Below are 23,922 nucleotides of genomic sequence, written 5' to 3'. Positions count from 1 at the left end.
AAACTGAAACAAGTTAAATATGTCACAGAATGTTAGAGGTGGGAGGATTGAGAGATCTTCTAACCCACCCTCTTCATTTTCATAGATGCGGAAACTGAGGCTCCGTGAGGTAAAGTGACTTGGCTGAGGTTATAGGCCCGTCAGAGGCAGAGCCTGGGGATCCTCCCTCCCAGATGTGCTGCCTGGCTCCCAGCCGAGCCTTGGGTCTCCACCTTGGACCCCAGAATTCTGGTCTCTGAGGGTCTCAGTCACCTGCTCGCACCCCAGGTGCCACCACCCCACCCCAGGGCCCTGACATCACCCCTCCTGGACCAATGAGCGCAGCCCCAGAAATGAGTGAGGATGTGAATGTCAGCTACCTCCCCCACCCCAGGCCCTGTGGTTGCAAAGATGCTCTAACAGGAAGCGGGTTTGAGGAGCTGCACAGCTTCCTGCCCCCCCACCCCAAGGGCCGAGCAGGGCGAGAAGAGCGAGTGCCAGGCTGGGCCACGAGACACAGGTTCTTGCCAGGGTCCTGGAGCTTCCTCTTCCACAGCCACTTCCGTGTCATCGGGGCCTCAGAGGCAGAGCTGCGGCCCGTTGCCCAGGCCACCCTCCACCCCCAGTTCGGAGCCCTGCCCCCCTGGGGCTGGGCCAAGCCCAGAGGCCGGCTTTGGATCCCATGGGGGACTGGTAGGGTAGAGGTCTTGGGGGACAGAGGTGGCTGGGCCAGAGCCCTGGGGCTCCAGCCATGAAGTCTCGACAGAAAGGAAAGAAGAAGGGCAGCTCGAAGGAGCGGGTGTTTGGGTGTGACTTGCAGGAGCACCTGCAGCACTCAGGCCAGGAGGGTAAGGAGGCCAGCTCAGAGCTGCTGTTGGGTGGGTGGGAGGCACAGAGCTTCTCCTGCTGGATCTAGTCCCAGGGGTAGAAGCAGCTTCTGGGTGCTCCTGGGGTAGGGGCAGTAGCCCAGCCACCACCCAAGAGGCTGATGGGCGGCAAGGCAGGAAATGTGGCTCCTTGAAGAAGGCAAGGTAGCTCCCTTGTGAAACTGCCTGGGGATGAGGTGCCGAGGATATGGGCATGGGAGAATTGAGCGAGCACTGAGGGAGAGGATGGAGAGGTGGGAAACCCAAGAGAGGTGGAAGAAGTGGAAGTGAAGGGGAAGGAGATTTGGGGACTGGAGAGGGAGCTGAGAGGACAGGGGCAGGGGAGGAGTGGCCAAGGAGAGTCTGAGGATGGTACTTGGGAAGGTTGGGGGTTTCCTAGTTGGAGGAGAGAGCCAGCAAGGTTTTACAGTCTTGCTGGCCCACGGGTGAGGATCTGGGGTAAGGCTAGCCCTCTTCTTCAGTTTCTGTGAGTCTCTGGTTCTCCTATGCCAAAGAGAAAAAGATTCTAAGTGGAGGGCGAGGGAAGAAGCTGCTGAAATGGGGAACACTGAAAGAGTAAAAGAGATGGCTGGAGGCCTGGTCTGAAGATGGAGGTGGAGGGTGCAAAGGAGGGTGGGTGTGAAGACTATCTGTGGAGCTTGCCCTGCTCTCTTCTTGAGTTGCTTTAGAGTGGGCTAGGAAGACAGCAGGACCAGGGATATCACGGGGCCCATACTGGGCCTGGCACCAAGTAGGCACTCAATGACATTTCTTGACTTGATTTGAGATTGAACCCAGGTATCCTGGCAGCCCAGCCCAGCTTGTTTTTGGCACTTTGAATTCCTCCCAGAGAAAGGCACGATTCTTTCCCCCACACCCCACCCCAATCTGTCATTTCCTCTTTGTCCCCTCTTCTGCTCTGGGACTGTAGCGCCTGCAGTGGAGGGAGGGTGGTGGTGGTTCCCAGCTCATTTCCTGCTCCCAGCCCCGCCCCTGCCTCCCCAGACACCTCCTTCCCTTTTTCTCCTCCCCTGAGAGGGCTCCCATCACCATTGGCCTCCTAAAGGGAAAGCCCAGGCCCCAAGGAAGAATCTTAAACAGCCCAAGTGGGGCTGCTCTGAGCCTTCCTCTCCTGAGGGCAGAGTGGACCTGGCTCAGCTGCCAGTGCAGGGTTTACTCCTTAACAAGGGGTTTCTCTTGAGAATGATGATTGTTGGCCAAGGGCCACGTTATTTAATTGGGGCTGATTTTCTCCTAGCTCTTTGCAAATCCTCATCCTGGCATTGCCCTTCCCTCTGGCCCACCTGCCAGTCCTATCTTGAAACAATGAACACACAATCAGCTAGACCCCACTCCTTTAACCCTTACTGGCCCCTATCTGCAGTCCCAGCAGGTGAGGGTCATGCTCTCCAGAAGGGATAGACATCTGGTTGCTGGGCCCTGATCCTGGGTGAATTCCACAGCGAGAGAGAAGTACCCCTGCCCTCAACAGAGCCTCACCTGAGCCCAAAGGTGGAATGATCTTGGGTGCTAGAGCCTTAGTGGCAGCCCGCTCCCCTAGCCTTTTTACCTCCTCCTGGTATGTGAACGTAGAAAATAGAGGAACAGACAAAGGTTGATGATGGCTTCTCTTGTTAACCTAAGACCCAGCAAGAAGACGAAAGACCAAGCCAGTGGGGACATGTGTTTCTGGTTAATTCATCTTTTAGGACTGTTGGTTTCCCCATCCTTACCGCTTTGCTCTGTCTCAGCCCTCTCTCCCAGCTCTTTGCCCCCATGTGGGTCTCTTCCTTCCCTAAACCCTGTATGTATTAAGTTCTTCCTGCTCCTAATCCTTGTATCTTTACTCCCCTTTTAAGAGTTCTGATTCTCCAGGTCCTTAAGCTTGGGGCCCTCATCCCTGATCCCACCCCCGTTTCCTTGATGTCTCCAGCCTTTTGATTCCATCACCCCAACCCTGTCTCTAACTTTTATCTCTGACTGCATCTCTCTGATCTCCTTTACTCCCCATCTCTCTGACCCCTGTTTCTCTTCCTCCATCTCTTTGACCCATTTCCTCTATGGCTCTGACTCCTTAGGCTCTTGAATGCCTTCTTTAAAGGCCGTCTCAGAAGGTTCAAAATCAACAGAGGACTGGATGGGGAAGATCTGGTTTGGTTGCCTGGTTTGGTTTATGTGAAAAGAACCTGGGGGGGTTTAGGTGACAACAGGCTTTTTATGAGTCAACAGAGCAATGCAGTGGCCAAAAGAGCTGGTGTAGAGTACCCAAGAGTAGAGCAGCAGCTCAAACAGTGAGGGGTGTACCCCATCTTGGAGACCCAAGGTTGAAGGAGCCTGGCAAATGGGAGCAGGTCTTGAAGGGATGTTATACTGCAGGACCAGGACTAGTATGAAGTGAGAGAGGTAACTAGCGTGGAAATTTGAGAAGCACTGAATCTCAGGGTCAAGCAAGGGCCTTATGTGCCTCATTCTTAAGGAAGTACTTATTCTCAAGATAGTGCAAGTGTAGAGCTGGCAGTTGGACAATCCTGAGAGTGAGTGCTTCCTTAAATTTTGCACCCCAGGTGCCTTCTTTGTCTCTTCCTAGTCCTGACACTGGTGTGCAGGAGGGTGAAGGGTCTGGAAACCAGGTCATATAAGGAGAGTTTAAACATAGTTGCTGGTAGATTTATTGATTGTTTCTTTCATTCCGTATTATGCATTTCTATCTCACTTTATTCTACTAAGAGCTTGGGATGACTTTCAGAACTCAAAACTTTACAAAAGATAGAATAAATGACTGAAAGATTTGGGTTGAAGGAAAAACAAGACTAAGATCAGCACCCAGAAATGCATGCCAGGTGGTTCTATATGGTTCCCTGACATAGGCTCTGAGATTCCTAGTGGTTAAAGTACAGAGGTAAACATAATCAAGTATCAGATTCAAAAGAGCCATAAGAAAAGAAAAGGAAAAAAAAAAAAAAAAAAAAAGCTTTTTCTGATACTCAGACCTGAGAGGAATTTCTCCAGTGGGTTCCTGTTAATAGGACTCGATGTTTTGTCATATGCAATATTCTTTATTAAATCTCCAAGGGATGTCACTGATTTTCATAATTAACTAATTTATTGAGTCATTTAACAAACATTTATTGAGCACCTGCTCTATTTCAACACTGCTAAATACTGGGGAGGAAGTAACTATTTGTCAGAAGATATAGATACAAAATAAACTAGTCGTAATGAAGTGCAATAAATTCTGTAATGCAGATATGAGTAAAGGGTTTGAGATATGTTTTAAAGAATGCATAGGAGTTCACCGGGTAGAATCAGAGGAGAAAGTACTCCAGGCAAGAGAATAACATGAGTGATGGTACCAAGGCTTGTTCATGGACTAGCAAAGGGCTGAGTCATAGGATTTGTAGGGGGAATTGGCTGGAGTTGAGGATGGAATAGTGGCTGGACCTGGTTTGTGAAAGGTCTTATGTGCCATACCGAGAAGTTTATATGCTATTCCGTATCCATAAGGTAAGCAGTGGGGTCTTGAGGGGGTGGGAGGTAGAGCAGAGGTGTTTGTAGTAAAAGATTTAAATCAGGGACGTGCTTTGGAAAGACCTGTGTGGCCATGTGAAGACTGGATTTGACACATGGGTTTGCGTGTCTACATGTCTAAGAGGGATCCCTGGTGGTGCAAATGGTAAAGTGCTTGGCTGCTAGCCAAAAGCTTGGCAGTTTAAACCTACCCAGTGGCTCTGTGGAAGAAAGGCCTGGCAAGCTGCTTCTGTAAAGATTACAGCCAAACCCCCCTATGGGCGAGTCTGTTCTGTCATGTGCTGTCAATGTGAGCTAAAAATGACTCAATGGCACCTAACAACAACACTACGTCCAAGAGGAGTCCCTGGATGGCACAAATGGTTAGGTGCTCGGTTACTAACCAAAATGTTGGCAGTTGAAATTCACCCAGAGATGTCTTGGAAGAAAGGCAGCTTGGCAATTTACTTCTGAAAGATTGTTATTGTTGTTGTGTGCCATCCAGTCAATTCCAACTCATGGTGACCTTATACTTACAGCCACTGAAGACCCTACAGAGCACAATTCTACTCTGAAATACATGGGGCCACCATGAGTCAGAATCAATTGGATGACAGCTAGTTTGAGTTTTTTTTTTTTTGGTACCATGTCTGAGACACTATCAGATAATATGAGCAATACCAAGATGGATCATACTTAGTTCTTGTCATTAAGGAGCTTACAGCCTAGTAGCAGAGAAAGGGGGACCAGGGTCTGGGGAGATAATATGGCTTTTTAGACTCTTGAATTTTAACCTTGGTTCTAGCTGAGTGGTACTAAGGACACATTATTTCTTTGACCCATAGTCTTCTAATTTGTAAAATGGGGACTAAACCCGTTGCCATCAAAGTGATTCTGACTCATAGAGATCCTGTAGGACAGAGTAGAACTGCCCCATAGGGTTTCCAAGGAGCACCTGGTGGATTTCAACTGCCAACCTTTCGGTTAGCAGCTGTAGCTCTTAACCACTACGCCACCAGGGTTCCCAAAATGGGGACTAGTATAACTCATTTACAGGACTAAATGACAGAATATACATAAAGCAGTTAGCACAGTACTGGGCACATAGGTGCCTTTCTCCTCCTGAACTGACATATTTGAAGGTATGTCACTATTTTGTGTACCTTCCTAGGGCAGAACTAGTATCCATGAACTCACTTACCAAAGGCAGTGCTTCTTGGTAATTCCCATCAGTCCTGTTCCATTTTGATTAAGACAACTAATATTTTCTTTATCTTATTTACAGGGGTATTCGAATTTGCTTTTAAGACCAGTCCTTTACCATGCCTCCCCTTCCCACCAGATTGCTGATCCTTTAAAAAGTCCGTAGCAGCACCCAATAATTAAACCAGTTGCCATGGAGTTGATTCGGACTCATGGTGATCCCACGTGTGTCAGAGTAGAACTGTGCTCCATACAGTTTCAATAGCTGACTTTTTGGAGGTAGGTTGCCAGGTGTCTTGCTATGGACTTTAACCTCCAACTTTTCAGTTAGCAGCTAAGTATGTTAGCCATTTGTACCGCCCAGGGACTCTAACTAGTAATTAATTACAGAGGGACAAATTTCAGCTCAACATAAGGTAGAGCTTCCTCACAAAGGAATGGGCTCTCTGGAGAGGAAGTAAGCTCTCATCACTGGAGGGGTTTTTGTGAGGTTCTAGGACCCAGAGTTCCACTGCTATTCATAAGGTTTTCAGTAGCTAATGCTTTTCAGAAGTAGACTGCCAGGTCCTTCTTCCTAGTCTGTCTTAGTCTGGAAGCTCAGCTGAAACCTGTCCTCCATGGGTGACCCTACTAGTATCTGAATACTGGTGGCATAGCTTCCAGCAACACCCAGGTCCCCACAGTACAACAAACTGACAGACACATGGGGAAAGGAAGACTGAAGAAGAATTGATGCCTTTGAATTGTGGTGTTGGCAAAGAATATTGAATATACCATGGACTGCCAACTGTCTTGGAAGAACTGCAACCAGAATGTTCCTTAGAAGCAAGGATGGCAAGACTGCATCTTACATACTTTGGACATGCTGTCAGGAGGTGTCAGTCCCTGGAGAAGGACATCATGCTTGGCAAAGTACAAGGTCAGCAGAAAAGAGGAAGACCCTCAATGAGGTGGATTGACACAGTGGCTGCAACAAGCATAACAACGATTGTAAGGATGGTGCAGGACCAGGCAGTGTTTCGTTCTGTTGTGCATAGGGTCGCTATGAGTCGGAACTGACTCGACGACACCTAACAACAACAGTACCCAATGGGGAAAGATGTTATAGAGGGTTGGCAGGTATGATCAGGAAGAATCTTTCTGAAAGACTTTGTTCCGTGAGCTTCACCCCACCGTCTCCCCAACAGCCCCTTCCATGTGCTCCCGTCTGTCATACTCCTTGCAGCCTCTGACCTCCTGGACCTGATTTCTCTTTTCTCTCTGCCCCATCTGTATCCCTAGTGCCCCAGGTGCTAAGGAGCTGTGCAGAGTTTGTGGAGGAGTATGGAGTGGTGGATGGGATCTATCGTCTCTCAGGGGTCTCCTCCAACATCCAGAAGCTCCGGTGAGTCAGGCAGAGCTGGGAGGGCTCTGAGGCCAGGAGGTCAGAGAGCCAAAGGACCATGGTGGAGGGTGTTGGTGAGAGTAGAGAGAAGGGATGAGGGGAAGGGGAGAAGGAAATATAGATGCTAGGTACTGCCTTAGGGAAGAGTGCTAGAGCCTCCTCAGGAAAGACTGAGACTGCCTCCACCCTCCTGCCAGCCCAGCATGCACACACACACACACAGACGCACAGATGCACACACACATGCACACACGTACACACACACGCACACACACACAGAATCATCTTTTTTCTTTTTGAATTTGGCTATAATTCACATACTATAAAATTCACCATTATAGAATATGCAATTACTTGTTTTTTAATATATTCGCAAGGTTGTGCAATCACTACCACCATCTAATTCCAGAACATTTTCATCGCCCCCAAAAGAAACCTGGTATCCATTAGCAGTCACTCCCTATTTTCCCCTGCCCCAGCCCCTGGCAACCATGAATCTACTTTCTGTTTCTATCTGTCTATTCTGAACATTTCATATAAAAATAGTATCATACAATATATGCCCTTTTGTGTCTAACTTCTCTCACTTAACAAAGTGTTTTCAAGGTTCATCCGTGTTGCATCATGGATCAGTGCTTCATTCCTTTTTCTGGCCCAGTAGTATTCCATTGTGTGTATATACTGCATTTTGTTTTTTGATCCATTAATTGATGGACGTTTGAGCTATTTCTACTTTTTGACTATTACGAACACTGCTGCTATGGAGATTCATAAACCAGTTTTTGTGTGAACATACGTTTTTAATTCTTTCAAGTATATACTGGCCAGTGGAATTGCTGGGTCATATGGTAACTCTAAATTTAACTTTTTGAGGAACTGCCAAAGTGTTTTCTGTAGTGGCTGTGCCGTTTTACAATCCCACCAGCAATAAATGAGAGCACTAATGTCTCCACATCCTAGCCAACGCCTGTTATCTGTCTTTTTGATTATAGCCATCTTAGTGAGTGTGAAGTAGTATTTCACTGTGGTTTTGATTTGCATTTCCCTAATGACTAATGATGTTGAACATCTTTTCATCTGCTTATTGGCCATTTGTATATCTTCTTTAGAAACGTCTATTCCAATCCTTTGCCCATTTTTTAATTGGGTCATTTGTCTTTTTTTTTGTTGAGTTGTAAGAGATTTTTATATGCTCTGGATACTTGACCCTTATTAGGTGTATGATTTGCAAATATTTTCTCCCATTCTGTGGCTTGTCTTTTCACTTTCTTAATAGTGTCCTTTGACAAAGAAAAGTTTTTAATTTTGATGAAGTCTAACTTATCTACTTTTTCTTTAGCTGTTTGCGCTTTTGGTATCATATCTAAGAGACTGTTGCCTAATCCAAGGTTTTGAAGATTTACTCCTGTTTTCTCTGAAGACTTCCCATCCACCTTTCTTTACATATACCAAAGATACCTACTTAGGTTCATTCTCCTACTTCTACTGTCTCCTACATACCCCTACGCACACCTACAGCTACAGCCGTGATCTATGCCTGTTCATACACAGACCTATCACTCAGGCTCTTACCCAGTTTCACATCCACATCTTCACATCTACATATATAACGGCTTACACTTGCTGCTTTATACCTACGCATCCCCTACACCCTCCTTCCAAGTCCTGCACATGGTGCCCTACAGCCCTGCCTGGAGCCCATCCCTCCAGCTCTCACCTCTCCCCATGTTTCCCCCAACCCCTACCACTCCTGACCACTCGGCACCTCCCCAGGCAGGAGTTTGAGGCAGAGCGGAAGCCAGACCTGCGTCGGGATGTTTACCTCCAGGACATTCACTGCGTCTCCTCCCTGTGCAAGGCCTATTTCAGAGAACTGCCAGACCCCCTGCTCACTTACCGGCTCTATGACAAGTTTGCTGTGAGTTGAGAGGCAGGGGGTGTGGAAGAAGGGGCTCAGGGGTGCTGCTCTGGTTTTGGCATCCCAGGTGCGTCATATGCCAACCAAAGTCCTAGTGATCCTGAGTAACAGAGACCACAATAAAGCATTACTGAGGAAAGACACCCCCACCCCAAGGTCCTAGCCCCGCAATCTCTGTCCTCCCCTTCTCCCTCTTCTCTTCACTCTCTTCCGCTGTGGTCTATCCCTTTCAGGCCAGCAGACTGCACACGGCCACCAACATGGTGGGACTTGGGGAGAGTAGAGGCAGACTGGCAAAGCTGGAAAATCCCTTGGAAATTCCATAGACCAGAGCTCCCCTGTGTTTAAAAGAGTGAAAACTCCTTTTAGAAGTCAAAGCTTCTTCAAGGCTGTCCCTCCATTAGCTGTCATTTTTTGGTGAACATATCTTGAATGAGACAACACACGACAAAAAGGCTATCCTGAATTGAGCAGCACTTTTAAAATAAATTGCATTTTATTGAGCTCAACTGCATGAAGACACCCTGAAGGCTAGGGTGGCTGCAGGCCTCCCAGGACAACTTGAAAGAACTCTGCAGTCCCGGGGGCTCCCGTGAGGTTGGATCCATGGATGTATTCCCTTACCAGAGCTTTACCGATGAGGACCCTGAAGCACAGAGAATGGCTGTGAATTGCCCAAGGTCACACAGCTATTAAGTGACATAGCCCAAACTCAGCCCCGGATTCTGAGCTCTCTCTGCTATGCCAGTCTGCCTCAGGAGATCTGCGGGGGAGTGCAGGGGACAGCACAGATCCTTCCTGAGAGTTTGTCTCGGAGTTCTGGGGAGTGAGCAAGGGCATTGCTGGGTCATTGACTCCTGCTCCTTGTACCCTTCTCCCCAATCAGGAGGCCGTGGGAGTGCAGATGGAGCCTGAGCGCTTGGTCAAGATCGTAGAGGTGCTTCGAGAGCTCCCTGTCCCAAACTATAAGTATGTGGGGCTCTGCCGCTCCCACCCAAGGGCCCTGACTCCCTGCACACAGCCTGGGCTCTCTTTCCACCTGGGGCCTTGACTTGTCCCTCCTCCCTCCAGCTCCCAGGCTCCAGTGTGGATAGGTCCTTGTTAAATGATGCCTCCTTCCTGCAGGACCCTGGAGTTCCTTATGCGGCACTTGGTGCATATGGCCTCCTTCAGCTCCCAGACCAACATGCACGCCCGCAACCTGGCCATCGTGTGGGCCCCCAATCTGCTCAGGTGGGAGTGCGAATGAGCATGTGTGTGGGGATCCTGGGAGAGACTAGCTGTGGGAGGCTGCTCCAGGATGGGGTGTAGAGGGAGCGGAGAGGGCAGTGGAGTCCCAGGGAGCCGCTGAGAAACAGAAAGGCTTGGTACTGCTTTAAGTGGGATGGGGCCTGCTCTCAGCCACACTGAGGCCCCTCTCTGAGCTCAACTAAAGCCCCTAAGTTTGGGGCCTTTGTGTCTTCCACGACTTTATTGTTGAGCTTAGGGACTGGAACATGTTAGGTGGTGGCTAAATGTTTGTTGAGCAAATGTCTGCAGTCCATTGGAGGACTGACCTGCATGCCACCCACCAAGGTAAAGGCAAGCTATGAGAAGTCCTGTAGTTCATTATACACAAGACACCTTGGGAGTGCAAAGGAAGCAGAGGTCAATCCTGAGGAGGGTGTCCTAGAAGGCTTCCTGGAAGAAGTGGCATTGAAACTTGAATCATGTGCATGAATTAAAAGATGGAGATGGCGTTAAGGGCATCCAGGATAAAGGTATTTTCAGGGAGCATTAGGATGGGAAGGTGGAGGGTGCGAGGAGAAAAGTAACTCCACATCTCCACAGGTCTAAGGACATAGAGGCCTCGGGCTTCAATGGGACAGCAGCCTTCATGGAGGTGCGCGTGCAGTCCATTGTTGTCGAGTTCATCCTTACGCACGTGGACCAGCTCTTCGGGGGTGCTGCCCTTTCTGGTCAGTCCCACATTGCTGCTTTCTGTCTGGGGGTCATGTCAGAGTTAGAGAGGGCCTCAAAGATCAACTAGTCCAGTCTTTCCATTTTTGTAGATGAGAAAACTGAGTCTAGGTGTAGAGGGATGATGCTTATTATCACATGGACAGGACCCTGGAGAGATAACGGCACAGTGAAAGACTTGAGCAGGGCTATTCCACTGTCAGTTCAGGGTGTAGCCTGAGTTCTCATTCACCATCCTGGTCCCTAAGGCTAGTGACTGCTCATTCTCATCCCCAGCCCACAAGACCAATGTCCTGGTATCTATCTCCTGGCACTCTCTGTCTGTAAAGGCCAACTCTTGAGGTCCCCCCTTGTAGGGCCTATCTCTGGGGTTGTTTCTGAGTATATACCCAGCGATCCTGGCAGCTGGAGAGTGGGGGGAGGCAATGAAGGGCTGGGTGCCTGCGGTCCCTCTCCGGTCTCTTCCCGGCCAGCCAATTTTCTTTTCCCCCCAGGTGGTGAAATGGAAAGTGGATGGCGATCACTTCCAGGGGCCCGGGCGTCAAACAGTGCTGAGGACTTTATGCCCCGGTCCCTGCCCTACCACTTGCCTAGTATTCTGCAGGCTGGCGATGGACCCCCACAGATCCGGCCCTACCACACTATCATTGAGATTGCTGAGCACAAGTAAGGCCTCTTTCCTGGGCCCTCCTCCCCTGCACTGACCACCAGCCCCCACTCCCCAATTATTTCCCCATTCCTTGCAGGAGGAAGGGGTCTTTGAAGGTCAGGAAATGGAGATCCATCTTCAATCTGGGTCGCTCTGGCCATGAGACAAAGCGTAAACTTCTACGAGGGGGCGAAGACAGGGGTAAGCCTAGGGATTTGTGGGGAGAGCTCAGCTGATGTGTGCGAGGCTCTGGCTCTATGCGCATCTCTGTCTTGCAGAGGACAAGTCTGATAAAGGGACACTGCGCCCAGCCAAGAGCATGGACTCACTGAGCGCTGCAGCTGGGGTCAGTGATGGTGAGTAGAGGTGTGCACCTGTGTGCATGCACACGTGTGTTGTGTGATCAACAGCATGGGTCTGTGTGCATCTGTGTGTATGCATGCCTGGGAATGTATTTGCGAGAAAATAAGGTATTACGGCTGAGACCACAGTGCCTGCATTTCCCTGTGTGTGTGTATGTGTGTCTGTGCGTGTGGCCACTTGTGCTCAATGATTTAAAAAATATTTAACGAGTGTGCAATAGTTTATATACCAACTACTGTGCTGGATGCACAATAGTTGGTATGTGCTGGATGTGGGGAAACCCTGGTGGCACAGTGGTTAAGTGCTATAGCTGCTAACCAAAAGGACAGCAGTTCGAATCTACCAGGTGCTCCTTGGTAACCCTATGGGGCAGTTTTACTCTGCACTATAGGGTCGCTATGAGTTGGAACTGACTTGACGGCAATGGGTCAAGTCAGTCGGTTGGGTTGGTGCTGGATGCTGGGGTTACAGTGGTGAGTTTATGGCCTGTGTGTTCATATGAGTGTTTGCACATAGATGTAATGGGGACAGTAAGCAGTGGATGAAGGGGCAGTGTGTGTGTGTGGCAGTGGTGGCCAGTGACTGTGCGTGCAAGAAGGGGAAGGGGGCTTTCTAGATATGTGCAGGCAGAGAAAATTGCGTTCTGCTGGTTGGGTGGAGGGTTTGCGGTAGTGGCAGAGGAAGCTGACCTGGTACAACAGGGGACATTTTTTGGAGTCTTCCTTAGGTGACCCCTTGCAGCTGAGGCCATTGCCTACCTGGTCCTTTTTCCCCTCCACAGAGCCAGAGGGGCTGATGGGGCCCAGCAGTCCCCGGCCAGGCCCGCTGCTTCCTGAGAGCTTGGAGAACAATTCTGTGGAGGCAGCAGAAGGCGAGCATGAGCCTGAGGCAGAGGCACCGGCTGGCACAAACTCCGAGCCAGGCACACCACGAGCTGGGCGGTCAGCAGTTCGGGCTGGTGGCACCAGCCGTTCAGAGCGCTGTGCTGGCGTCCACATCTCAGACCCCTACAACGTCAACCTCCCGCTACATATCACCTCTATCCTCAGCATGCCCCCAAACATCATCTCCAATGTCTCGTTGGCCAGGCTCACCCGTGGCCTTGAGTGCCCAGCCCTACAGCCCCGGCCAAGTCCTGCCTCTGGTCCCAGCCCTGGCCCTGGCCCTGGCCCTGGCCCTCCAGGTGAGGACCCTGGGATTACCCAGGACTGGGAAAGGAGACTAGAACTCTAGGCTGAAGCTCTCATGCTGTGATCTTCCCTGAGAAGGGCAGAGTCCTCAGCCCCTGTGCTTTGGGGTGGCTGTCTTCAGCTGCCTCCCTGTGTTTGGGGTTGGGAGAATCTAGTAATAGTATTGAATTCTGCAAAATCCATGGAGAGAGAATCCCTGGCAGCCTGCAGATCACTGATATATCCAAGAATAGAGGTCCGAGTCAGACACATAGAGAAGGGATTACTAAGTACCAGTGTGGGAATATATAATAGATGGCAGAAATAATAATAACATTACGAATAATACCTAATATTTATTGAAGGCTTATTATGTGTCAAGTGCTGTGTTAAGCACTTTGCAGGCATTAGTTCATTTAATTTTCTCATAACCTTATACCAAAACCAAACCAAACCCGTTGCGGTCAAGTTGATTCCAACTCATGGTGACCCTATAAGACCGAGTAGAACTGCCCCATATGGTTTCTAAGGAGCAGCTGGTAGATCTGAACTGCAGACTTTTGGTTAGTAGCCGAACTCTTAACCACTATACCGCCAGGGTTTCCCATAACTTTATAGCATTAAAAAACCCAAACCTGTTGATGTCAAGTCAATTCCGACTCCTAGTGACTCTATAGGACAGAGCAGAACTGCCCCATAGGGTTTCCTAGTAGCACCTGGTGGATTCCGACCGCTGACGTTTTGGTTAGCAGCTGAGCTCTTAACCAGTACACCACCAGGGCTTCTCCTGATAACATAGGTGTTATGTTTGTTACAGTGGGGGAACCTGAAACTTAGGTTAAGCAACGTGTTATTAATATAGGTAGGAACTGGCAAACCTGGGATCGGATCTTTGCTCCAACTCCAGTCCCTAAAGTGTCACTGATGAGAAGTGCTAAGGCAGCATAGTACAGTGGGTAAGAGCATGGGCTACAGACTTGGGTTCAAACTTTGGCTTTGCCACTTACTGGATGTGTGACCTTGGATAAATTGTTTCATATCTCTCAGCATCACTTTTCTTATACATAAAATAGCGGTAATACTCTACATAATAGGGTTGTTTTGCAGTGAAAATGCACTTTAGAGGAGTTTAATAAAAGTAGTGATAAGCCAATAGTTAGGGATATCAGTCTGAGAAGATCAACCATATCGGGTATCTATGCTGGGAGTTCTGGGCCCATACTGTATCAATGCCAGGAAGACCCACATTGGAAAGGGTCAGGGCTGGCCTGGACCTTTGGAATTCTGGGACTACCTCTCCCCCAACAGATAAGAAGTTGGAGGCAAGTGCAGCTCCTGATTCCTTGGCTGACTCAGGCCCAGTGGACACGGCCCCTGCTCTGGAGGACTCCTTGTCCCAGGAGGTGCAAGATTCCTTCTCCTTCCTAGAGGACTCAAGCGACTCAGAGCCTGAGTGGGTGGGGGTGGAGGATGGGGATGTGGCCAAGGCAGGAGCAGCAGGAGCAGCTTTCTCCCCTGGGGAGGACGACCCTGGGATGGGCTACCTAGAGGAGCTCCTGGGAGTTGAGCCTCAGGTAAGAAGGAGCTGTGCTGGGTTTGGGGGTGGTATGGGGTCTCAGGGTGAGCAGGGCCACCTGGTCCTGAGCCACAATGCTATGCCTACAGGTGGAGGAGTTCTCTGTGGAGCCACCCTTGGATGACCTCTCTCTGGATGAGGCGCAGTTTGTCCTAGCTCCCAGCTGCTGTTCCCTGGACTTTGCTGGCCCCAGGCCTGAAGCAGAGGAGGAAAGTGGGGAGGAAGTCTTCCTGAGTGCCTATGACGACCTAAGTCCCCTTCTGGAGCCCAAACCACCGACCTGGGAAGGTCTAGGGAGTCTGGAGGAAGAGGCAGCAGGGTGTAGAAGACAGGCTTCAGGGCAGGCTTCAGGAGAGCAAGCATGCTTGGAAGTTGGGGAGAACAAGGAGTCTGAGCCTGGAAATAGATGCGACATGAGGGAGGCTGAGGGGAGTCCAGAGACCAAAGTAGAGGTTGGAGAGTCAGGTGAGGAAGAAGTGGAGACTGAGGGAGACCAGGATATGATGGCTAGTTTGAGAGAAGGGAGTGGGGAAGAGACAGAGACCAAGTCCAAAAGCCAGAATGAAGCTGAGAATATGGAGGAGGCTAAGGGTGTGGACGAATCAGGAGAAGAGCAGAGTAAAGACGAGAAGGAAAGAGAGACTGAGAGAGAAGAAGAGGCTGAAGGAGGAGACAAGGCCCAGGTAGAACCTGGAAAAGACCCAGAGTATGGGGCCCAGGAACACCAAGTTGCTGAGGAGAGCTGGGAAGTTGTACATAAACAAGAGGCTGAGGGAGGCAGGGAAGATGATATCAAAGGACAGAGTGGGGATGGGGGCCAAGAGGCAAGAGAAGACCAAGGAGATGGTGAAGACATCAGAATCCTAGAAGCAGCAGCTGGAGGAACAGCGGAGGTCAGCAAGGAATGGGAGAGAGGGGATGGAGGGGCTGAGGGAGACCAGAGGGCTGGAGGTGACCATTTTGAAGAAGGCTCTCTCCCTGAAGGGTCAGGTGGAGAGTCCCTGAGCATTGATAGTGCCAAAGGGGGCAATGCCCAGTCCTTTGAGGAGGAACAGGCAGCCCCACAGCCACCTCTGCCAGAGGAGATGGAGCCTGAGGGGCAGCTTAGTCCAGAGGGCTGTGATCTGTGCCCCTGTCCCCCTGGCTTAGCTGGTGGTGTGGGCATGCGCCTGGCTTCCACCCTGGTTCAGGTCCAACAGGTCCGCTCTGTGCCTGTGGTGCCCCCCAAACCACAGTTTGCCAAGATGCCCAGTGCACTGTGTGGCAAGATCCACGTGGCACCTGCAAACCCATGTCCGAGGCCTGGCCGGCTTGATGGGACTCCTGGGGAAAGGGCTTGGGGGTCCCGAGCCTCCCGCTCCTCCTGGAGGAATGGGGGCAGTCTTTCCTTTGATGCTGCTGTGGCTTTGGCCCGGGACCGCCAGAGGACTGAGGCTCAGGGAGTTCGGCGGACCCAGACCTGTACTGGAGGTGGGGACTACAGCCTCATCCCCAGAACCACCTACGGTAGCATGCTTCCTGCCTATTCTCACCGGCCCCTTAGCTGCCTGGAGCACCCACCTGAAGGCACAGAAGGATCTGAATCCCGGAGTCGGCTTAGTCTGCCCCCCAGAGAACTCCAGCCCCCTGACCCCCTTAAGCCCCCCCAGCGCCGATCGTACGCATTTGAAACACAGGGTAACCTTGGGAAAGGTGAGGAACTGTGATTAGGACCTGGGCAAAGGGGACCAGTAAGCTGTCTTGAATCTCCAGGGTCCCTGACGAGCTGTAGAGCCTAACTCTACAGGCTTTGGCCTCTTGCTTCTCTTTTTGACTGTGGGAGGCCACAGGTTAGTTTGTTTACCTGAGCTTGTCTAAGACAGAAAGCACTTATCCCTTAGGAGATTCCTAAGAAAGTTACCAAGATCTGGTTCCTAGGGAGTGGGGTTATTGGCTAAAGGGAACATAGCCGGTGCCATTGAGTCGATTCCGACTCATAGCGACCCTATAGGACAGAGTAGAACTGCCCCATAGCGTTTTCAAGGAGTGGCTGGTGGATTTGAACTGCCAACCTTTTGGTTAGCAGCTGAACGCTCAATCACTGCGCCAAAAGGAACAGATGTGGGCAGAAAACTTAGAGGTTTTTCAAAGTGAAGAATGGAGGGGGAATTCCAGCCAAGTTCCTACTCTCCTCTGAGGCTGTGAACCTTCATGAAAGCTTAAGGTGAGGTGGGGAGGACAGGGCCAGGTCAGAGCCTATCACACACAAACATTTTGTGTTGCCCACCCCTGTTTTGTTCCTGGACCCCTGAATACTTCCTGTCTGAGCTTCAGATTAGGAGTAACTTATTCAGGAAGCTCTTTGAAGGCTTCAGTGTTTGTTGGGAGGACTGACCATCTTTCCAGCTCACCCACCTGCTGTCTCCAGTCAGCTTAAAGAAGAAGGGGTCCTGTATAGATCTCTCTGGCCTCTCCTTTTCCCTTTGGGATAACTTCCTCTGCTTCGGTTAAGATTTACAGCCTTGGAAACTCTATGGGGCAGTTCTACTCTGTCGTCTAGGGTTACTGTGAATTGGAATTAACTTGATGGCAGTGGGTTTGGTTTTGTTACCTTAGGGAAGGGGAATGGGGCCACTCAGGTCCTGGGGCTGCTTTTCCAGACCAGCTGAACCACAGATCCCACTCTAGTAAGTGGGGGCTGTCTCAGAATAAAAGTTGTATTTTTACATGTAAATTGTGTGAAGTCTCATTATTCTTACTAAAGCCGTGAGTGGTATCATCTCTTCACATGTTTGGGCAAATGTCTTTTTTTCTTTGCTGTTTGTTCTTCCTCAGATGTTGTCATGGAGACCTGTGGCTAGAAACTAGAGCTGAGTTCACGGTGGTCAGGAAAAGGGGAAGAGAAATTATATTTACATAATGCTCATTCTGTGCCAGTAACTGAGCTAGGTGTTCTACGTGCATAGCATCTATGCCCTTGACTTTATTTAAGCCACATAACAGTTCAGAAGGTTGACACTGGTGTCTACTCTTTACAGATGAGGTAACTAAAGCTTAATTAAGTTGCCCAAGATCTCAGAGGTAAGAAGTGGCAAAAGTGGGTATGAGATCTGGGTTTGTCTGGTCCCAAATCAATTAAGGGTTAGGTCCTGGCTAGTTGGAATGGGAATAAAAATTCCTTTCAAAGAAACTGAAGCCTTGGGTCTTTAGGTAAAGGACGGCTGACGCTAATATAAAGAAGTATGCCTAGTTAGCTGTCTTAATCTTCCCGTTAAGAAACACTTCAAACAGATGCCCTGATCCAAGATGGCCTCCCAAATGAGCCTTGTTAAAGATGGCGTCTCGGTCGGACTTCCCTCTCTCACCTAAATTGGCTTCCTCACTACCTTTTCCTGAGACTAAAAAATGCACCGCCCAGCACAGAGATGGTAGCACAAATTAGTCGTCTTTCTCCCATTCTTGCTGAAAACGGTTACGACTTCAGTGTCATTCCGACAAGATCCCAGGAAATGGCACCTTCTCGGTCCAGAGACACTCCAAACACCCCCGCATCCCTCAGCCCTCACCCAGGGGGAACGAACGGAAGTGGGGCGGATCAAGGGGCTGAGTCGGCTGGGCGGGTCGAGAGAGACACTTCCGCCCCTCATCAACATGGCTGCAGGCTGGGAGTGCGCATGAGCGGCTGCCCATGGAGATACCCGGGTCCGGAGGGGGGAAAACACTGTCGGGGAAAAGCAGCGCCTGAGGCGGCCTTGCCCGGTGAGTGCAGGACCAGACAGAAGTCGGGACACTGGGCGGACCGGCAAGGCAGGGCAGCTCTGGTTTGGTTTTAGTTTTCTGGGTTAGGGAACTCTTGGGTAGGAAGCCTTTGTTTTGGGGGAGGGGGCTCGCCTGGCTCTTTATCTCCTACCCCCCTTTGTGGGCCGAGCTCGCTCTCCGCCCCCGAACGGCGCGCGCCCCGTCCTGCGATGCGCGGCCGCGTGCCGTAGCGGGGGGTGCCGAGCGGCCGAGTCCGGGCGGGGACCGCGGGGCCTGCCGAGCCCCTGGCGCCCTTCCCTGCCTCCTCTGCGGAGCAGCCGGGGCGCGGGCTGGCGGCACGGGCCCCGGGGCTCGCGCTTGTCGTGCGCTCAGCTCTGTAAGCGCCTCCTGGCTGGTGGGCCTCCGGGAAGATGCCGCATTCCCAGGCAAGGTCTCTGCGCCTGACTTCTTTGACGACTTGCCTTTTTTCCCTTTGTGTCCGGACTTAGCGAGGGATCTTGCTGGTCGCTCCTTGTCTGAGCGTGCACGCCACAACATCCTTTCCCTTTGCCGCGTCGCGTATGCCTAGTGCTCAGGAAATGCTTCCTGATGTCCCACTGAGATTTGAATCAGCAGCCTGACCCCGTTGCTGGTGCCCTCAGAGGCTGCCCCTAGCTGACAGCTGTGGATGATAGAGTTGCCTCCTTTCCTGGTGCCCTGCCCTCTCTTTCATTGCCGCCTCCTGCAGTCAGCGCAGCAAGCCTCGGGAGGGGCACCTCCTCCTCAGGTTTGAGGACAGAGGTAGGTGGTCCCTAGGTACTAGTGTTATTTCCACTTAGGGACTGGGATCTCCTTGCAGTATTACTTCCTCTGTCGCTTTCACTTTCAGTTCCTTTTTTTCAAAGACCTATTGACACTTTCCTTAGACACTGGCTTTCCAAAGTGTAACCGCTGAAGATTTTCCTTAGATTTGGGGAAACCTTAAAGGTAGAGAGTTTACAAAAATCTTGTTTGTTTCCTGTTCGGATTATCTTTTTGCCTTGCGCTGTGCGGCTGTTTTTTTCTGGAGGCATTGGTCTGCTCAGCCCGTTGTTTTTCCTGCCCTCTGACTGGGTGTCAGGGTCCTAAGGATGGCACCTTATGAATGGATTCCTCCCCCATTGTTTCTTCTCCTTCAGAACCTTGAGCTTCCAGCTTTTTTCCTTCTTGCTGAGCCTCAGTTGAAATTTGGAGTTGTCATGGCAACATGTTAGCAAATGTGTTGTTTCACAGGAAGCCTTGGAGAATAAAATAGAGAGGTCTTGAAGATGCTGCATTTGTGCTTTAGGGTCTCTTACAGAAGACATGAATCTGAACACCCCAGAACAAGAGCTCTGTCAATAGAATGGGCCTTAAGGGCCAAGTCTGGTCTTTGTGGTTAGGGATGGTTTTCCAATGGCAATGGGCTTCATGCCATTGAGTTGAGAATAGAGATCTCTTGGTGTAAAGTATACATCTAAGAAGTTGAAAGAAGCATCAGTGTCCATAGCCCTGTGTTTTTTGATAGTGATAGTCTAACAGGGTCTAATCCCTATGAAGCTGCGGTCATGGCAGGTCATAATAGCTTTAGTAATAACCCATCCAGGTACAGGATGTTTCTCAGTCTTCCAGTCCAGTAATCCCCTCTCCACCAGGAGTTGGAGTTGTCGTGGAGGGGTGAGGAACACTATTTGTACGGTGGCTTTTTCAACCATTGTAGCCCAGTCCTCAGCATCAAGAATGGGGGAGGCTTACTGTCCCCTGCAGACGATTGGGTTATGTTCCTGGCTGTATCTTTATGGAGCCTAGTTCTAGAACCAGGAGGCTGTTGAGTTTCCTAGACTCACTGCAAACTCCCTGATTTCTACCAGGATTTAACACACAGGGCTGTGAGGCAAGACATACAAAGACCTCCAGAGAAGGACCAGTTCCTCGGATGTTCCCCCTCACAGAGAGATGAAGGGGTAAGTGAAGAAGAGGTAGGATCTGGGACAGAAGATGGGTGGCCTAGGAGAATGGCAGACTGGCTAAGAGCACTGGCTCTGGAGTCAGGCAGATCTGGATTCAAGTCCCAGTGCCATCGCTTATTAGCTGTGTGACTTGGTTTCTCCATCTGTAAAATGGAAGTGGTGATACTTATAGGGCTGTTCTTAGTATTAGATGAGATAGTCCATGTTCAGTGCCTAGCTCACTGCCTGTGCCCATAGTAAACACTCAGTCAATATTAGCTGTTGTTATTCCAGTCTAATCTCGCATCTGGTGCGAATGCCACTGAGTTTGGGAGCCATATGTTACTGGGTCAGTGAGCTTCTCATTCGTTTCTTTCCTTATTCTTCCTTTTGTCCCTTCCTCACAAATAGGCAGCAGAAGACAGCTGAAACGGAAGAGGGGACAGTGCAGATTCAGGAAGGTGAGTGACAGAAATAGAACCAAGAGCCCTTCCCGGTCTCTCCGACGGCCTATCTCCTGTGCACCCTCCTCCTATGAATGACGTACCAGTGGAACAGAGGGAGAAAGGCAGCAGCTCACAGACCGTTCCTTTGCTTTTTTAATTCAGGTGCAGTGGCAACTGGGGAGGACCCAACCAGCGTGGCTATTGCCAGCATCCAGTCAGCTGCCACCTTCCCTGACCCCAACGTCAAGTACGTCTTCCGAACTGAGAATGGGGGCCAGGTAAGGGAGGGGGCCAGGTTGCTGCAGGTGTGACCTGGGGTTGGGATTGAGGGAGGTAATTGAACATGTCTTGGGAGACTTGGCTTGGAGAATGAGGTGAAGATGTGGACTGTTTGGGGGATGGAGAGGTTTAGAGTAGAAATTAATGTGGGCCAGGGGCTATGCTGAAACTTCTGTAGGGGAAAGGAGGAGGAATGGCTCAATCTGTGTCTTTGAAGAATTCTTGTTTCAGGGCCCTAAGGGAAGCTTTGTGAAGGGCGCTGGGATCCCTAGTACTTACTCTCTTCTTCTTTCTTCTTCTCCTTCGCCTTCCTTCCCCACTTGTAGGTGATGTACAGGGTGATCCAGGTGTCTGAGGGGCAGCTGGATGGCCAGACTGAAGGCACTGGAGCCATCAGTGGTTACCCTGCCACCCAATCCATGACCCAGGTACAGGGGTTTGGGCTGGGGAGGGGGATAGAGCTCTAAGCAGTAAGACGAAGGGAACCAGTGACGAAGCTAGGGATAGTGAGGCACCTAGAGCTGCCTTATCTCTTGTCCCTAGAGCTTCCCTAGGCTCTCCCGTTCTGGATTGTTTCCCCTCTTCCTCCCAGGGATAGAAGCTGCAGGATGGTATGGCAGGAAGAAGCGTCTGACTCACTGGACTCTGCTCTCTCGCTCCCCTTCCCAGGCGGTGATCCAGGGTGCATTCACCAGTGATGATGCAGTTGACGCGGAGGGGACAGCTGCTGAGACACACTATACTTATTTCCCCAGCACTGCAGTGGGAGATGGGGCAGGGGGCGCCACATCGGGAAGTACAGCTGCTGTTGTCACTACCCAGGGCTCAGAGGCACTGCTGGGGCAGGCGACCCCTCCTGGCACTGGTGAGATATCATGATGATGCAGGCTGGAGGGGCTAGGACAGGTTGTGAGACGTGACAGTGGCCCATCACGCATGACCTCTCAGGTGATCACTAAGTCCTGGGCAGGCAGTGAGTCTGGGGCTGACCTTCCAGCAGGAGGAAGCATGTTATTTTTAGAGGAAGGTCCCAAGGCATTGGCCTCAGAGCTTGATGAGGTTCCCAGTCCTATGTCCTGACAGAACCTACCCTGCATCTTCACAGGTCAGTTCTTTGTGATGATGTCACCACAAGAAGTGTTGCAGGGAGGAAGCCAGCGCTCCATTGCCCCCAGGACCCACCCTTATTCCCCGTGAGTGACCTTTGTTTCTTCTCAGTGACTATGAGGATGAGGGGTTTTGATCCCTGCCAAATCCCTTACCCCAGACTTCCACCTTATTTTTTGTCCTGTCCTCACTCTGGCCACCCTGGGCTCTGTTGTCAGGAAATCAGAAGCTCCCCGGACGACTCGAGATGAGAAACGCAGGGCTCAGCATAATGAAGGTAGATGTGATGAGGGCGTGAAGCTAGGAGCTGATTGGTGGGATTGGGGATGGGAGTGATGTCTGGGGGCGGGGGGGCTGGGTTGAGTGGGGAACTTTTACCTTGGGACTTGTGGCAAGTTCTTGCTGAGTCACTTTGTCTTTCCCCTTGCCCCACAGTGGAGCGCCGCCGCCGAGACAAGATCAACAACTGGATTGTGCAGCTGTCCAAGATCATCCCCGACTGCTCTATGGAGAGTACCAAGTCTGGCCAGGTCAGTATGCCCGAGTAATGTCTCCTGATACTGCTTCCAGAAGTGCTAGAAAGTGGGGCACAGTGTCAGTGGTCTTTTTTCCTTCTCTCTGAGGTTCCTCTATCCCTGGGATATGTTACATCACCATCCTTGGGGGAAATGAGGTCTGAAGTCTGCAAGTGCTTTTGGAAAGTAGCTTAAATCTTGGTCCTCCTTTTGCTTTCATTTTCTTGCAGAGTAAAGGTGGAATTCTATCCAAAGCCTGTGATTATATTCAGGAGCTTCGGCAGAGTAACCACCGGTTGTCCGAAGAACTGCAGGGGCTTGACCAGCTGCAGCTGGACAATGATGTGCTTCGACAGCAGGTCAGACCCCAGCCTTCAACATAGCCCTTCCTCTACCCTGTAGCCACTGACCCGGTTTAGGGCTCCCTACTTGGTTCTCCACTGAGAGGACCTCACCTCTTTCCCCTCACCAGTGGGTGTTTAAGTTCAAGGGCTTGGTCGTGCCAACTTTTGTATGAATTCTCTTACTGCCTCCTTCCTGTGTCAGGTGGAAGACCTTAAAAACAAGAATCTGCTGCTACGAGCTCAGTTGCGACACCATGGAGTAGAGGTCGTCATCAAGAATGACAGCAACTAACCTGGGGATCCAGGGGCTTTGGGCCCTACAGCCCCTTTTTCAGAACTGCAGACAGCCCAGGAGCACCAGGCTAACCCGTGCCCCTTTCCTTCACTGCCCTTCTGGCATGGGACTCGGGGGAGTTCAGAAAGTGTGTCTTTGACCTGAGGCCCTGTGATATAGCAGCCTGCAGTGGTGTGAAACAGCCACGTGGACGAGCACTAACAGCCTCGCCCGCCCCCAACAAGCAGCCCCTGGGCCCGTGTGCTCTTCTTGCACAATGCATGTGCTGTCTCGATGCTGGATACTGGACACACTTAACTGGAGAGCTTGTCCTGCGCTTGCTTAGAGTGCCCAGCAGAGGGTCTGCAGACTGGTGATGCTCTGGCTTGCTCCAGGACTCCAACACTTCCACTATTCTTCCTTTCCTTGGAGCTGAGGTTCAGATGTGGACCTGGTTTGTCTGGAGAACAGGCTTTAGCAGGAAGTGGGAGAAGGGATGCTTAGCAATGGCTGCTGCCCAGGGAAGAGGAGCCTGGCCAGCAAGCAGCTAAGGCCTATGCAGATGTCTCTGGAGCCAGGGAGAACAACAGGCAGGGGCCCACCTGGGGCCTTCCCCTTTTGGGGGGAAGTTTTTTTTTCTTTTCCTTTTTTTTTTTTTTAAACATAAAATTGTTCAGAGCCACAGTTGTCTCTCGTTTTC

General features: G+C 50.7%; 2 protein-coding genes across 7 annotated transcripts; both read left to right on the top strand.

Annotated features, from left to right (window-relative positions):
* The first annotated feature begins 471 nt into the window (after positions 1–471).
* Positions 472–18,051, top strand: ARHGAP30 (Rho GTPase activating protein 30). Of its 5 annotated transcripts, none has more exons than XM_064282836.1 (12): positions 472–827; positions 6,837–6,939; positions 8,713–8,857; positions 9,744–9,826; positions 9,983–10,090; positions 10,688–10,815; positions 11,311–11,482; positions 11,563–11,666; positions 11,744–11,821; positions 12,610–13,011; positions 14,306–14,571; positions 14,663–18,051. In XM_064282836.1, exons 1-12 carry the CDS (start codon positions 731–733, stop codon positions 16,277–16,279), a joined length of 3,303 nt encoding a protein of 1,100 aa, XP_064138906.1. In that variant the 5' UTR covers positions 472–730; the 3' UTR covers positions 16,280–18,051. The 5 variants fall into 5 exon arrangements, with proteins under 5 accessions (XP_064138906.1, XP_064138909.1, XP_064138908.1 ...); XM_064282838.1 differs by lacking the exon at positions 8,713–8,857 and adding an exon at positions 5,638–5,834 and having other exon boundaries at positions 734–827; XM_064282835.1 differs by lacking the exon at positions 472–827 and adding an exon at positions 5,852–6,474 and having other exon boundaries at positions 8,717–8,857.
* Positions 18,052–20,173: 2,122 nt separating this feature from the next.
* USF1 (upstream transcription factor 1) lies at positions 20,174–23,884 on the top strand. 2 transcript variants are annotated; one of them, XM_003415190.4, is made up of 10 exons: positions 20,174–20,272; positions 20,669–20,718; positions 20,866–20,981; positions 21,309–21,410; positions 21,652–21,847; positions 22,088–22,175; positions 22,308–22,366; positions 22,525–22,619; positions 22,835–22,963; positions 23,151–23,884. In XM_003415190.4, exons 1-10 carry the CDS (start codon positions 20,265–20,267, stop codon positions 23,238–23,240), a joined length of 933 nt encoding a protein of 310 aa, XP_003415238.1. In that variant the 5' UTR covers positions 20,174–20,264; the 3' UTR covers positions 23,241–23,884. The 2 variants fall into 2 exon arrangements, with proteins under 2 accessions (XP_003415238.1, XP_010593185.1); XM_010594883.3 differs by lacking the exon at positions 20,174–20,272 and having other exon boundaries at positions 20,691–20,718; positions 20,866–20,950.
* Positions 23,885–23,922: the final 38 nt, after the last annotated feature.

The sequence above is a fragment of the Loxodonta africana genome, chromosome 3, assembly GCF_030014295.1.
Source record: "Loxodonta africana isolate mLoxAfr1 chromosome 3, mLoxAfr1.hap2, whole genome shotgun sequence".
Lineage (NCBI taxonomy): Eukaryota > Metazoa > Chordata > Mammalia > Proboscidea > Elephantidae > Loxodonta > Loxodonta africana.
This window is presented reverse-complemented; position numbering and strand designations above follow the sequence as displayed.

Bases quoted from the DNA above. Each gene is read 5' to 3' on its own strand.
- ARHGAP30 (XM_064282835.1), top strand. From the start codon at position 6,368: ATGTTCCTTAGAAGCAAGGATGGCAAGACTGCATCTTACATACTTTGG. The intron at 8,858-9,743 runs GTGAGTTGAGAG...CTCCCCAATCAG, and splicing joins GGCTCTATGACAAGTTTGCT to GAGGCCGTGGGAGTGCAGAT. The intron at 10,091-10,687 runs GTGGGAGTGCGA...ACATCTCCACAG, and splicing joins TGGGCCCCCAATCTGCTCAG to GTCTAAGGACATAGAGGCCT.
- USF1 (XM_003415190.4), top strand. The intron at 21,848-22,087 runs GTGAGATATCAT...GCATCTTCACAG, and splicing joins GGCGACCCCTCCTGGCACTG to GTCAGTTCTTTGTGATGATG. The intron at 22,620-22,834 runs GTCAGTATGCCC...ATTTTCTTGCAG, and splicing joins AGAGTACCAAGTCTGGCCAG to AGTAAAGGTGGAATTCTATC.